This window comes from Nerophis lumbriciformis, linkage group LG33 (genome assembly GCF_033978685.3).
Source record: "Nerophis lumbriciformis linkage group LG33, RoL_Nlum_v2.1, whole genome shotgun sequence".
Lineage (NCBI taxonomy): Eukaryota > Metazoa > Chordata > Actinopteri > Syngnathiformes > Syngnathidae > Nerophis > Nerophis lumbriciformis.
The window spans coordinates 21,445,155-21,460,000 of NC_084580.2; the positions used below are offsets into that span (position 1 = coordinate 21,445,155).

The following is a 14,846-nucleotide window of genomic DNA, read 5'->3' on the forward strand; positions in this document are numbered from 1 at the left end:
CACTAACTCTTCCGGGACGCTAAAATATACACCCCGCTACCACCAAACCCCGCCCCCTCCAACACCGCCCACCTCAACCCCCCAGCTGGCAGCTAAGTTGCCAGAATTTTTGTGTTAAAATTTACATTGTTTTTACAACATTATATTGTTAATGGGAAAAACGTACAAGTTATTTTTTTTATTCTGGCAACTTAGATGCCAGTTTTTCTACTGTAAAAACAAACGCACTGTCTTTCCATTTACAGTAATACACCGCAAAAAACTAACAAAAAAACTAACAAAAAAACAACCAGTCAAAAACTGGCAGCTCAGTCAACATCATTTTATCGCAAAAAAACGTAGTACCGTATTTTTCGGATTATAAGTCGCAGTTTTTTTCATAATTTGGCCGGGGGTGCGACTTATACTCAGGAGCGACTTATGTGTGAAATGACATTACCGTAGAATGACAAACACATTTCGAAAGAACATCCGCACTGTAACACAACAGAACAAATACCCAGAAACCCTTGCAGCACTAACTCTTTCGAGACGCTACAATAGACACCCCCGCTCCCATCAAACCCCGCGCCCCCAACCCCGCCCCCTCTCACCTCTACCACCCCGCCTCTCCCGAATTCGGAGGTCTCAAGGTTGTCAAGTATGCTCTAGTATACTCTGGACTGAAGCTGTGTGCCTTCATTGTTTTTGTAGCTGTTGTTTTGAGGCATGTTTAAAAAAAATAAAAAAAATAATGCACTTTGTGAAAGTCAATGTATAGTATTTCCCATAGTTGTAGTGGGTATCAGAGTTATCTCAGGGAGAGCATGTCCCAAATTTCAAGCTGCTGTTTTGAGGCATGTTAAAAAAAATAATGCACTTTGTGACTTCAATAATAAATATGGCAGTGCCATGTTGGCACTTTTTTCCATAACTGGAGTTGAAGTTGTTCTCTTATTTTGGAAAACCTTGTTTTTGATTGATTGATGGAAACTTTTATTAGTAGATTGCACAGTACAGTACATATTCCGTACAATTGACCACTCAATGGTAACACCCCAATACGTTTTTCAACTTGTTTAAGTTAAGTCCACGTTAATCAATTCATGGTAAAGTTAAATTGTTTAATGCATCCAGCGTGGCATCACAACATAATTAGGCATAATAATGTGTTAATTCCACGACTGTATATATCGGTATCGGTTGATATCGGAATCGGTAATTAAGAGTTGGACAATATCGGAATATCGGCAAAAAAGCCATTATCGGACATCTCTAGTTTTAGTCCTTTGAGACTGCAAAATAAACACATCGGCTTTCACACTGCACTGTGAATAAAGTCATTATTCTGCCCTCACTACTCCTTTCCAGCGCGTACAGCTCCACAAATAGTTAACAGCATGAAGAAACAGAAGCTCCAGAAGTTTTGTTGAGGATTGATGTTCCTTCCTCGGTTCATTTAACTTTGTAAGACTGAAAATATATACCGTATTTTTCGGACTATAAGTCGCTCCGGAGTATAAGTCGCACCGAGCGAAAATGCGTAATAAAGAAGGCAAAAAACATATATAAGTCACACTGGAGTATAAGTTGCATTTTTTGGGGGAAATTTATTTGATAAAACCCAATACCAAGAATAGAAATTTGAAAGGCAATTTAAAATAAATAAAGAATAGTGAACAACAGGCTGAATAAGTGTACGTTATATGAGGCACAAATAACCAACTGGTATGTTAACGTAACATATTATGGTAAGAGTCATTCAAATAACTATAACATATAGAACATGCTATACGTTTACCAAACAATCTGTCACTCCTAATCGCTAAATCCCATGAAATCTTATACGTCTAGTCTCTTACGTGAATGAGCTAAATAATATTACTTGATATTTTACGCTAATGTGTTAATCATTTCACACATAAGTCGCTCCTGAGTATAAGTCGCACCCCCGGCCAAACTATGAAAAAAACTGCAACTTATAGTCCGAAAAATACGGTAAACATACAGTAAACATTACAAAAGTATAATGCCATAGTGTATTTTACGTAAATAATGTCCATTGTATATTTGACACTAAAAACAGGTTTGGTGTTAAAGGCCTACTGAAAGCCACTACTACCGACCACGCAGTCTGATAGTTTATATATCAATGATGAAATCTTAACATTGCAACACATGCCAATACGGCCAGGTTAGCTTACCGGTACTAAAGTGCAATTTTAAATTTCCCGCGAAATATCCTGCTGAAAACGTCTCGGTATGATGACGTTTGCGCGTGACGTCACGGATTGTAGCGGACATTTTGGGACACCATTGTGGCCAGCTATTAAGTCGTCTGTTTTCATCGCAAAATTCCACAGTATTCTGGACATCTGTGTTGGTGAATCTTTTGCAATTTGTTCAATGAACAATGGAGACAGCAAAGAAGAAAGCTGTAGGTGGGAAGCGATGTATTGCGGCCGGCTGCAGCAACACAAACACAGCCGGTGTTTCATTGTTTACATTCCCGGAAGATGACAGTCAAGCTTTACCATTGGCCTGTGGAGAACTGGGACAACAGAGACTCTTACCAGGAGGACTTTGAGTTGGATGCGCAGACACAGTACCGTGAGTACACATGCAGCTGCGGCTTCCAAACATTTGATCGCTTGCCCGTACGTATGTGCATGTCACGTACGTAACTTTGGGGACTTTGGGGAAACATATGTGCTGTATGAACTTTGGGGAGGTGAACGGTACTTTGGGCTGTGGGATTGAGTGTGTTGTGCAGGTGTTTGAGTTGTATTGGCGGGTTATATGGACGGGAGGGGGGAGGTGTTTGTTATGCGGGATTAATTTGTGGCATATTAAATATAAGCCTGGTTGTGTTGTGGCTAATAGAGTATATATATGTCTTGTGTTTATTTACGGTTTTAGTCATTCCCAGCTGAATATCAGGTCCCACCCGCCTCTCACAGCATCTTCCCTATCTGAATCGCTCCCACTGCCCTCTAGTCCTTCACTCTCACTTTCCTCATCCACAAATCTTTCATCCTCGCTCAAATTAATGGGGAAATTGTCGCTTTCTCGGTCCGAATCGCTCTCGCTGCTGGTGGCCATGATTGTAAACAATGTGCGGATGTGAGGAGCTCCACAACCTGTGACGTCACGCTACTCGTCTGCTACTTCCGGTACAGGCAAGGCTTTTTTATCAGTGACCAAAAGTTGCGAACTTTATCGTCGATGTTCTCTACTAAATCCTTTCAGCAAAAATATGGCAATATCGCGAAATGATCAAGTATGACACATAGAATGGACCTGCTATCCCCGTTTAAATAAGAAAATCGCATTTCAGTAGGCCTTTAATACATTCACACAATAAACTACAGATGTTTACGCGTATAGAAATTGAACAACATTCACTGCAAACATTGCACATAATTCAACCTAATGTCAGGTGTAGCGTTATCGCCCTCCACTGGTCAAATGTAGCACTGCATGTATTAACCGAGCTTTGTTCGCCTGACTTACTCAGCCAAAAACACAATCACGAATACAAAAGACATCACAAAGGAAAGAGAGACATGAGCACCGGCTCAAGGACAAACATTAATAATTTGTTGTCCATCCATTTTCTACCGCTAATTCCCTACAGGGTCGCGGGGGGCGCTGGAGCCTATCTCAGCTACAATCGGGCAGTCGCTGCTAAAAGTCGGATTTCCACGATTTTTGGGGGATTTTTTTTGCCCCATTCCTTGTCTCCGCCAAGGTCCCGGCAGGACATGTTGGTGTCTTGATTGACTGACTGCAGTCAAATTCCCCTTATTGGAGTTTGTTTGTTCTAAAAATACCCACAACTGTGAACCAGGCACAAAAAGGGTGTGGCAATTGGTAAAAATAACAAACATTTCCTGAGGAACTATTCAGGAAATGATCCCTACCATTAAAATGTGTTGTGACACAAAGACAATGTGGATGGTCTTCATAACACCCTACTTAAACAGTTCTAGGAAAATGTTATACCTTAGCAAAGGTGAGATTTGTTTAAATGGTTTTCAAATGAAACAATAAAATCAGCATTATAATAAATATTTGTATTGATTACAAGTTACTGAAGATTACATTACTGCATTTTAGTAGCTAAAAAACACCTTATAAGCGAATTGATAACTCACCATCCACGTCCATGACGCCTGCGATGGTGTTCCACGCCAAATCCTTTTTGCCGTTGTCCTTGTAAAAAGGATGTGTTGCGTCATATATTACTTTGTGGTCTTGCACTTCGATGATGAACTTCTCCTCGTCCATGTTCGTCCTCTGGCTTGATCTTGGAGGATGTGAGCACTTCTGCCCGCTTGACTCGACGCCTGGCTCCGCCCATTGCGACGTTAAGTTGCTGTGACTACGTGAACCGCGATCTGGGGTCAACGAACAATCAAGACGTTAGATAGCCTCCCCAGCCACTTCGTCTAGCTCTTCCCGGGGGATCCCGAGGCGTTCCCAGGCCAGCCGGGAGACATAGTCTTCCCAACGTGTCCTGGGTCTTCCCCGTGGTCTCCTACCGGTTGGACGTGCCCTAAACACCTCCCTAGGGAGGCGTTCGGGTGGCATCCTGACCAGATGCCCGAACCACCTCATCTGGCTCCTCTCGATGTGGAGGAGCAGCGGCTTTACTTTGAGCTCCCCCCGGATGGCAGAGCTTCTCACCATATCTCTAGGGGAGAGCCCCGCCACCCGGCGGAGGAAACTCATTTCGGCCGCTTGTACCCGTGATCTTGTCCTTTCGGTCATAACCCAAAGCTCATGACCATAGGTGAGGATGGGAACGTAGATCGACTGGTAAATTGAGAGCTTTGCCTTCCGGCTCAGCTCCTTCTTCACTACAACGGATCGATACAGCGTCCGCATTACTGAAGACGCCGCACCGATCCGCCTGTCGATCTCACGATCCACTCTTCCCTCACTCGTGAACAAGACTCCTAGGTACTTGAACTCCTCCACTTGGGGCAGGGTCTCCTCCTCCACTTGGGGCAGGGTCTCCTCCCCAACCCGGAGATGGCATTCCACCCTTTTCCGGGCGAGAACCATGGACTCGGACTTGGAGGTACTGATTCTCATCCCAGTCGCTTCACACTCGGCTGTGAACTGATCCAGTGAGAGCTGAAGATCCTGGCCAGATGAAGCCAACAGGACCACATCATCTGCAAAAAGCAGAGACCTAATCCTGCAGCCACCAAACCGGATCCCCTCAACGCTTTGACTACGCCTAGAAATTATGTTCATAAAAGTTATGAACAGAATCGGTGACAAAGGGCAGCCTTGGCGGAGTCCAACCCTCACTGGAAACGTGTCCGATTTACTGCCGGCAATGCGGACCAAGCTCTGACACTGATCGTACAGGGAGCGGACTGCCACAATCAGTCCGATACCCCATACTCTCTGAGCACTCTCCACAGGACATCCCGAGGGACACGGTCGAATGCCTTCTCCAAGTCCACAAAGCACATGTAGACTGGTTGGGCAAACTCCCATGCACCCTCAGGGACCCTGCCGAGAGTATAGAGCTGGTCCACAGGTCCACGACCAGGACGAAAACCACATTTTTTCCTAAATTTAAAACAATTCCTTGTGGTCTACATAACATGTGATGGTGGTTCCTTGGTCAAAATGTTCCAAAGATTATGTTTTACAGATCATTTTCAGGTCGCTTTCTGACAGTCCCTTCAGGATGCGCCGTTTTGTGTGCAGTCTTATTTACGTGGTTCACCTTCGGCCGCGTATTTACTCCGTCATCTTTGTTGTAGCAGTGTAGCGTGCAAGGACGGGGGTGGAAGAAGTTTCAAAAGATGGAGATAACTGTTTTAATGACATTCAGACTTTACTTCCATCAATAACGGAGCAGCATATCCTCATCCGTGGCTCACTATTGCAATAACGCCGGAAATGTGTGCTGTGAAAAAAAATTCCGACCGGAACTCTCTAATAACTAAAGTTCCATGGGTGAATCATGTAAACCCACTACACTGGTAGTTTTTAGCGCTTTCATAGCGAGATATAAGTTAGGACTTTAAGCTACTTCATATTAGAAATGGCAGCAGCGGAGGGTGAATGTCCCATAACAAGAAGATAGTGAAAAAGAAGAAGCTTATCGACTATGGCATTGGGAGGGACTACAGTGGCGGACAATTTTCAGGACTTATGCAGATCTCAAATACACATCAACAGGTACCAGAAGGTAAGGAAAGTTGGTTTTGCATAATATTGTGAAACAAAACGCCAGATAATATTTCTGCTAATGGGTGCCATTTGGGGTCCTTCTACACACACACCATAGTGATACTTGTATCTCTGACTACGGTAGCCGTAATGGGCCGACAAGCCATCAAGCGGTGAAGCAAATTTTGACAGATTTTGAGTGCTGTGTGTAATGTTCTTTATTGTCAATGGAACATTTAAAGTTCTGGTGTCGTTTACTGGCATCATATTGCATTCAAATAACTATAACATATAGAACATGCTATACGTTTACCAAACAATCTGTCACTCCTAATCGCTAAATCCCATGAAATCTTCTACGTCTAGTCCCTTACGTGAATGAGCTAAATAATATTATTTGATATTTTACGGTAATGTGTTAATCATTTCACACATAAGTCGCTCCTGAGTATAAGTCGCACCCCCGGCCAAACTATGAAAAAAACTGCGACTTATAGTCCGAAAAATACGGTAAGTAGTTCCTCTGTGTTAGCTCGAACTATAACAATGTCACTATAGATTGGTTAACATGGACGTCACAGCATGTAAAAAGAGTGTTGGCGGTTTGTAGGGGGAATTTAAAGAGTAATGGCGGACTTCCCATTACTTGCATTGTTAGCTGTCTTGTACTCGCAGTATTTTTTTTACGATCCAGAAAGCACAGGAAAGGAAAAGACGTGTGGATGATGGGAACAATTCCAAAAAAAGTGCAGTTTCTCTTGAACATTTTAGCAACAAATTCCTGAAAACACCCAAGCTCGCCAGATGAGTTTGTACTAGTGTGAGCACATTGGCAAATCCCTGCTTTGGCATTTTAACTTCCTAAAGACCAGGATCCACATGTCAAGAGAGAAGTCTGGCCATTAGCTTTCTGTAAATGTGGACCCGAGGTCAATTTAGTTGAAAAGCCCTGTCCTAAGTCTTAGGTTAAAACTAGAGATGTCTGATAATATCGGCCTGCCGATATTATCAGCCGATAAATGCTTAAAAATGTAATATCGGAAATGATCAGTATCGGTTTCAAAAAGTAAAATTTATGACGATGATATGTGCTTACCTGGACTGTGATGAAGCTGTGAGGACTCAGGTGGTTTGTCTTCATGCTCTTCAGTCTTCACAGAGACAGCAGTCAGTGGAAACTTGGTGAGATCAGCCTCCTCCTGCCCTAGAAGACACTCTCCATCCTGAGTGGTCCACATTTCCTCCTCTTCCTCTTTAATGAGGGGGGGCTGACGGACGTCTGTTGGGTAAATAAATAAATAAGATTAACGTAAATCGTTTTGACTGACACTGTTAACACAATGAGATTGTTTGTGTTTACAACCAATGAAAACATGGGAAAGACTATATTTTGTCCCCAGCCACTAAAATTGCTTCAAAAGTCCATTCCGTCATTGTAAAAAATATGATTTTGATTTTCTGGCCAAAATGAGGTGTTCTTGTGGAGTATCTCGTTTGGAGACGATCTACGACAGTCAGTCACCTTTATGTTCTTATAATAAATCAAGTGTTGACTACTTTGGTTATTGAAAGATGATTGACAATTAGGGGTGTAACGGTACACAAAAATTTCGGTTCGGTATGTACCTCGGTTTAGAGGTCACGATTCGGGTCATTTTCGGTACAGTAAGAAAACAACAAAATATAAATTTTTTGGTTATTTACTTACCAAATTTGTAAACAATGGCTTTATCCTTTTAACATTGGGAACACTATAATCATTCTGCCCATTTAATCAACATGAAACGGTCTCAAGTTGTTGCTCAAATTAAATAAAATGACAAAACTTTTATTTTACATATAAAAAGTGCAACATTAAACAGTTTCAAGTCAACTCATCATGCTTAATTTATTACAGCATTTGGGAAGCCAGTAGTTGATTTTTATTATGTAAATGTTATATGTTTATCAACATGTGATAGCAGGGACCCTGCCATTCAAAACTAGGCTGCTACATTACTAATGATTAATGTAACTATAGCTGAAAAAACTGTACAATAGCAATAGGAGAGACTATTCATCCCTGAACACCATGGAGTTCATGTATTATATATATATATGTATATATATATATATATATATATAAATTATATCAACTATCAGAGACAGAAACTCTTCATTTAACATAATGTCCTTTTTTGCTGCTTCAACACAGCTCAATCAACACAGAAAAAGGTAAAGTGAAATAACAGACAGACAGGGCTTTGCTGTCCGTAACACACACACACACACACACACACACACACACACACACACACACACACACACACACAGCAAAATGAGCTAACGTTACGCTAAAAGCGAATTAGCCTTCACCTCAAGCCAGGACTGCGAGCGAGCTGAGCTGCAGTTTATATTTCTAGAAGGTAAACGGGCTCATAGTGATGTTACTAGTACAAACCCTGTTTCCATATGAGTTGGGAAATTGTGCTAGATGTAAATATAAACTGAATACAATGATTTGCAAATCCCTTTCAGCCCATATTCAGTTGAATATGCTACAAAGACAAGATATTTGATGTTCAAACTCAAAAACTTTATTTTTTTTTTTGCATATAATAATTAACTTAGAATTTCATGGCTGTAACACGTGCCAAAGTAGTTGGGAAAGGGCTTGTTCACCACTGTGTTACATGGCCTTTCCTTTTAACAACACTCAGTAAACGTTTGGGAACTGAGGAGACACATTTTTTAAGCTTCTCAGGTGGAATTCTTTCCCATTCTTGCTTGATGTACAGCTTAAGTTGTTCAACAGTCCGGGGGTCTCCGTTGTGCTATTTTAGGCTTCATAATGCGCCACACATTTTCAATGGGAGACAGGTCTGGACTACAGGCAGGCCAGTCTAGTACTCGCCCTCTTTTACTATGAAGCCACGTTGATGTAACACCTGGCTTGGCATTGTCTTGCTGAAATAAGCAGGGGCGTCCATGGTAACGTTGCTTGGATGACAACATATGTTGCTCCAAAACCTGTATGTACCTTTCAGCATTAATGGCGCCTTCACAGATGTGTAAGTTACCCATGTCTTGGGCACTAATACACCCCCATACCATCACAGATGCTGGCTTTTCAACTTTGCGCCTATAACAATCCGGATGGTTCTTTTCCTCTTTGGTCCGGAGGACACGACGTCCACAGTTTCCAAAAACAATTTGAAATGTGGACTCGTCAGACCACAGAACACTTTTCCACTTTGTATCAGTCCATCTTAGATGAGCGTTTCTGGGTGTTGTTGATAAACGGTTTTCGCCTTGCATAGGAGAGTTTTAACTTTCACTTCCAGATGAAGCGACCAACTGTAGTTACTGACAGTGGGTTTCTCAAGTGTTCCTGAGCCCATGTGGTGATATCCTTTCCACACTGATGTTGCTTGTTGATGCAGTACAGCCTGAGGGATCGAAGGTCACGGGCTTAGCTGCTTACGTGCAGTGATTTCTCCAGATTTTCTGAACCCTTTGACGATATTACGGACCGTAGATGGTGAAATCCCTAAATTCCTTGCAATAGCTGGTTGAGAAAGGTTTTTCTTAAACTGTTCAACAATTTGATCACGCATTTGTTGACAAAGTGGTGACCCTTGCCCCATCCTTGTTTGTGAATGACTGAGCATTTCATGGAATCTACTTTTATACCCAATCATGGCACCCACCTGTTACCAATTAGCCTGCACACCTGTGGGATGTTCCAAATAAGTGTTTGATGAGCATTCCTCAACTTTATCAGTATTTATTGCCACCTTTCCCAACTTCTTTGTCACGTGTTGCTGGCATCAAATTCTAAAGTTAATGATTATTTGCACAAAAAAAAAAAAAAAGTTTATCGGTTTGAACATCAAATATGTTGTCTTTGTAGCATATTCAACTGAATATGGGTTGAAAATGATTTGCAAATCATTGTATTCCGTTTATATTTACATCTAACACAATTTCCCAACTCATATGGAAATGGGGTTTGTAGTTGACTGGGAGGTGTTTATTATAATTTGGGGAAAGTCCGCAGCCTGATGTTTACCTGCTAAACGCTAAGCACTGACTACATGTGCTCTGAATACGCACTGGTGATTGGCTGTTACCGCTCTGTTTGTAACCAATCAGATGGTTGTGTGGGTGGGACAATGCTGGGTGCTGTGTAGAGGACTGACAGAAACAGAGGCAGAAGGAAGCGGAGGCGGCTACTTAATATGTTCGTGTGGAAACCCGTTCGGTACACCTCCGAACCGAACCGAACCGATTCAATACAAATACACGTACCGTTACACCCCTATTGACAATAAATGTTTACTTTCACTTATTGATGCATGTAGGTCAGAATCAGGAAGTGAAAATAGCCATGAAACTATGAATTATATTGATTAGAATGTAAAATATATTTGGTGACTACGGGAGTTTTGTGTAGACATGTTCCTCCCACCTCCAAAAACATGCACCTAGGGATAAGGGACCTGCTCAGCGGTTAGAGTGTCCGCCCTGAGATCGGGAGGTTGTGAGTTCAAACCCCGGCCGAGTCATACCAAAGACTATAAAAATGGGAGCCATTACCTCCCTGCTTGGCACTCAGCATCAAGGGTTGGAATTGGGGGTTAAATCACCAAAAATGAATCCAGGGTGCGGCCACGGCTGCTGCTCACTGCTCCCCTCACCTCCCAGGGGGTGATCAAGGGTGATGGGTCAAACGCAGAGAATAATTTTGCCACACTTAGTGCGTGTGTGACAATCATTGGTGTCAGAATAATTGTATCTAAGTTATCACAATACTTTGTGTTGAAATGAGTTCCCGGCGAGAGGACAAAAGCTGTCTTTGAACCTACCAAGAAGAAGGCTTGTAAAACTCCACTGTGCAGGGGGGGAAGCAACATGAAGGTGTTCTGTTTCTTTCATGTATTGTAATCAACAGAAAGATATTGTCTTGACCCAAGAACTACAAAAGCAAAGAGGAAGCAGGACCAGACTCCCCTCCGGGCACTGCTTCTTTGAACTGTTTTACGACCTTTTCTTTTGAACTTGTTCTGTAATCAAAGGCGATGGCTGTTTACGACCCACCTCCCTTAGAAACAGCTGTTGCCACGTGATCAGGGAAAGTCCAAATAAAAGAGGTGGCGTACAATCTTTCGCCAGAGCGTGCTGAGACACTGTCCAAGAGTACAGTGTCCAGGCGTCTCTCCTCAAATTGAGCCACATTGAATTCTGTCTCTGTTTAATTCCTTGCTTCTTGTCTCGTTTAACAGATGTCATCAGTGTTTGAACCTGACAATTGGCCCTTTCTCTCTGGCACTCATCGAGGATGGACGCTCCTCTTCCCTCCCCCTTATCTCTCCTGCTTGCTTCTTTGTCTTGTCTTAACTTTCTTGTTGCCTCTTTTTGCACTGCTCTCCAAATATAAACATTGGAACTATTTAACTGGCCTCAAAGAAATTGACAAGATCTTGGGTTTCGGGGAACCTGCTGTCGTGACGAAGCGGTTGTTGCTGGACACACAACGGACTCTTGGGAGAAGAAGGAGTTCCGCGTGCCTGGCGAGCCTTTTCTGTCAAGGACGTGAAGATATCCACCTATTCGGAATTATGACAACAGGACATCTGCTGATTGGAGTAAGCGTTGCTCTGGTTTGTCGACAAATTGGAAGTGGCTGGCAGTCTTCAAAGTACCCCAAATCTGCCACAAAGGATTGGAGGGTGCGGGAAGAACTGTGGACACTCTTGTAATTTTGGATCACATCGGACTGTCTGCCCCGCAGGTTTGAGGACCAGTCGTAGACAATTTAGAGTGAAAAGCACATTTTAATTTCACTCGCATACAAAACATTCTAACTTGGATTGTTTCCCTGGCTTCGAGGCTCTCCTGAAGGACAGTGCAGTGAAGACACAACAAACTCCCTTCTTGTCTCTCATGGACACACACCTGTTGTTGTTGACTTTGGACTGACTGGCAAGAACACCAAGGCTGCGGAAGCAGAGACACACTACGGGCTTACACTAAGGCTGGGCGATATATCGATATACCGCGGGTTTGTCTCTGTGCGATATAGAAAATGACGATATCGTGATATTCAAGTATACGTTCTCACGCAGTTGCTTTTAGCTGCTGGCATTACACTACAGGCTCTCCTCGCTCTTTCCTGTCTCTCCTTCTCACAGACGGCAAGCGCATCTTCTTACATACGTCACATACGTATACGCCCTCGCGGAGCAAAGAGGTAGCAGCATGGGTAAAGATAAGCTGTGATGCTTGCGGTAATACGAGAGAGAGAAGGTGCGAATCTGGTAACAAATGAAGGAAGAATTAATTCCCCCAAAAAACAGCAGGGGGTCCATCGTCTGGCGGTGGTTTGGCTTCAAGTGGGAATATGTCGAACAGACAACCGTAATTTGTCAAGTGTAAGGCGAAAGCGTTGCTATAAAAAGTAGCATTACGTAGCATTATGTAGCATCATTTGAAAAGTCACCCGCTAAAGAATGAGGAGTGCTTGGAACTCCGCACGTCAACATCTCCGTTAGGTGCCACACCAACAAAATGCAGAGGCAACCATTTCCACATCAACACCGTATTTTTTTTAAAAACGACAGAAGGAGATAACGTCCGCCGGAACCTACCACATAGCAAAGAACATAAACTATTTGATTTCCTATTATGCAACTAATTTTTATTTGACAGTTATTGAAATATCTTGTGTGACATCATGCACAAAAGTGCACTTTATTTGTTTTTAACTATTGTAGTGGCGTTCTGTACAAAAAGTGCACTTTAATTTAGTGTTGTTTTGATTAGTCATCTTGAGGACATCATGCACAAAAGTGCACTAATAGCTTGTTTTAAAATGTCTCTGACAATCTTGCACTTTGTTTTGGAAATGACATGAATGTTTGTGCCACTGCTTAATAACTGTTTAATAAATACACTTTTGCTAAATTGACTTAGTAGTGATTCTCCCTCTCTGCATGAAAGCCTACTGAAAGCCACTACTACCGACCACGCAGTCTGATAGTTCATATACCAATGATGAAATCTTAACATTGCAACACATGCCAATACGGCCGGGTTAGCTTACTAAAGTGCAATTTTAAATTTCGCGCCGAAATATCCTGCTGAAAACGTCTCGGTATGATGACGTCAGCGCGTGACGTCACGGATTGTAGAGGACATTTTGGGACAGCATGGTGGCCAGCTATTAAGTCGTCTGTTTTCATCGCAAAATTCCACAGTATTCTGGACATCTGTGTTGGTGAATCTTTTGCAATTTGTTCAATGAACAATGGAGACAGCAAAGAAGAAAGCTGTAGGTGGGAAGCGGTGTATTGCGGGCTGCTGCAGCAACACAAACACAGCCGGTGTTTCATTGTTTACATTCCCGAAAGACGACAGTCAAGCTTTACCATTGGCCTGTGGAGAACTGGGACAACGGAGACTCTTACCAGGAGGACTTTGAGTTGGATACGCAGACGCGGTACCGTGAGTACGCATGCAGCTGCGGCTTCCAAACATTTGATCGCTTGCCCGTACGTGCGTGCCGCTATGTACATGTCACGTACGTAACTTTGGGGAAATATATGTGCTGTATGAACTTTGGGGAGGTGAACGGTACTTTGGGCTGTGGGATTGAGTGTGTTGTGCAGGTGTTTGAGCTGTATTGGCGGGTTATATGAACGGGAGGAAGGTGTTTGTTATGCGGGATTAATTTGTGGCATATTAAATATAAGCCTGGTTGTGTTGTGGCTTATAGAGTCTTGTGTTTATTTACGGTTTTAGTCATTCCCAGCTGAATATCAGGTCCCACCCGCCTCTCACAGCATCTTCCCTATCTGAATCGCTCCCACTGCCCTCTAAAGTTAAAGTTAAAGTACCAATGATTGTCACACACACACTAGGTGTGGTGAGATTATTTGACCCATCACCCTTGATCACCCCCTGGGAGGTGAGGGGAGCAGTGGGCAGCAGCGGTGGCCGCGCCCGGGAATCATTTTTTGGTGATTTAACCCCCAATTCCAACCCTTGATGCTGAGTGCCAAGCAGGGAGGTAATGGGTCCCATTTTTATAGTCTTTGGTATGACTCGGCCGGGGTTTGAACTCACAACCTACCGATCTCAGGGCGGACACTCTAACCACAAGGCCACTGAGTATGGTAGTCCTAGAGTAGTCCTTCACTCTCACTTTCCTCATCCACAAATCTTTCATCCTCGCTCAAAATTAATGGGGAAATCGTCGCTTTCTCGGTCTGAATCGCTCTCGCTGCTGGTGGCCATGATTGTAAACAATGTGCGGATGTGAGGAGCTCCACAACCTGTGACGTCACGCTACTCGTCTGCTACTTCCGGTACAGGCGAGGCTTTTTTTATCAGCGACCAAAAGTTGCGAACTTTATCGTCGATGTTCTCTACTAAATCCTTTCAGCAAAAATATGGCTATATCGCGAAATGATCAAGTATGACACATAGAATGGACCCGCTATCCCCGTTTAAATAAGAAAATCGCATTTCAGTAGGCCTTTAATGCAGTATGAAGAAAAATGTTTTAATGTAGACACATAGAATCATCATACTGCTGTGAATATATGCATCAAGTGTTCATTCAAGGCTAAGGCAAAATATCGAGATATATATCGTGTATCGCGATATTGAGATATAAAAAAAGGCCA

General features: G+C 42.9%; 2 protein-coding genes across 4 annotated transcripts in view; both read right to left on the minus strand.

The window, feature by feature from the left end:
- The window catches only part of LOC133575749 (uncharacterized), a 314,457-nt gene that overhangs the window by 114,346 nt on the left and 185,265 nt on the right, over positions 1 to 14,846 (minus strand). The gene's annotated exons all lie outside the window — the stretch shown is intronic.
- Positions 1 to 14,846, minus strand: part of LOC133575685 (uncharacterized) — a 462,851-nt gene that overhangs the window by 78,815 nt on the left and 369,190 nt on the right. For 2 of the 3 annotated variants that reach the window (XM_061928425.1, XM_072912149.1), the window contains 2 exons: positions 7,274 to 7,456; positions 4,137 to 4,379 (listed from right to left, as the gene is read on the minus strand). In XM_061928425.1, coding sequence (XP_061784409.1) covers positions 4,137 to 4,379; positions 7,274 to 7,456 — 426 coding nt within the window. The remainder of the gene's footprint in view (positions 1 to 4,136; positions 4,380 to 7,273; positions 7,457 to 14,846) is intronic. The other variant, XM_072912150.1, reaches the window with a different exon arrangement.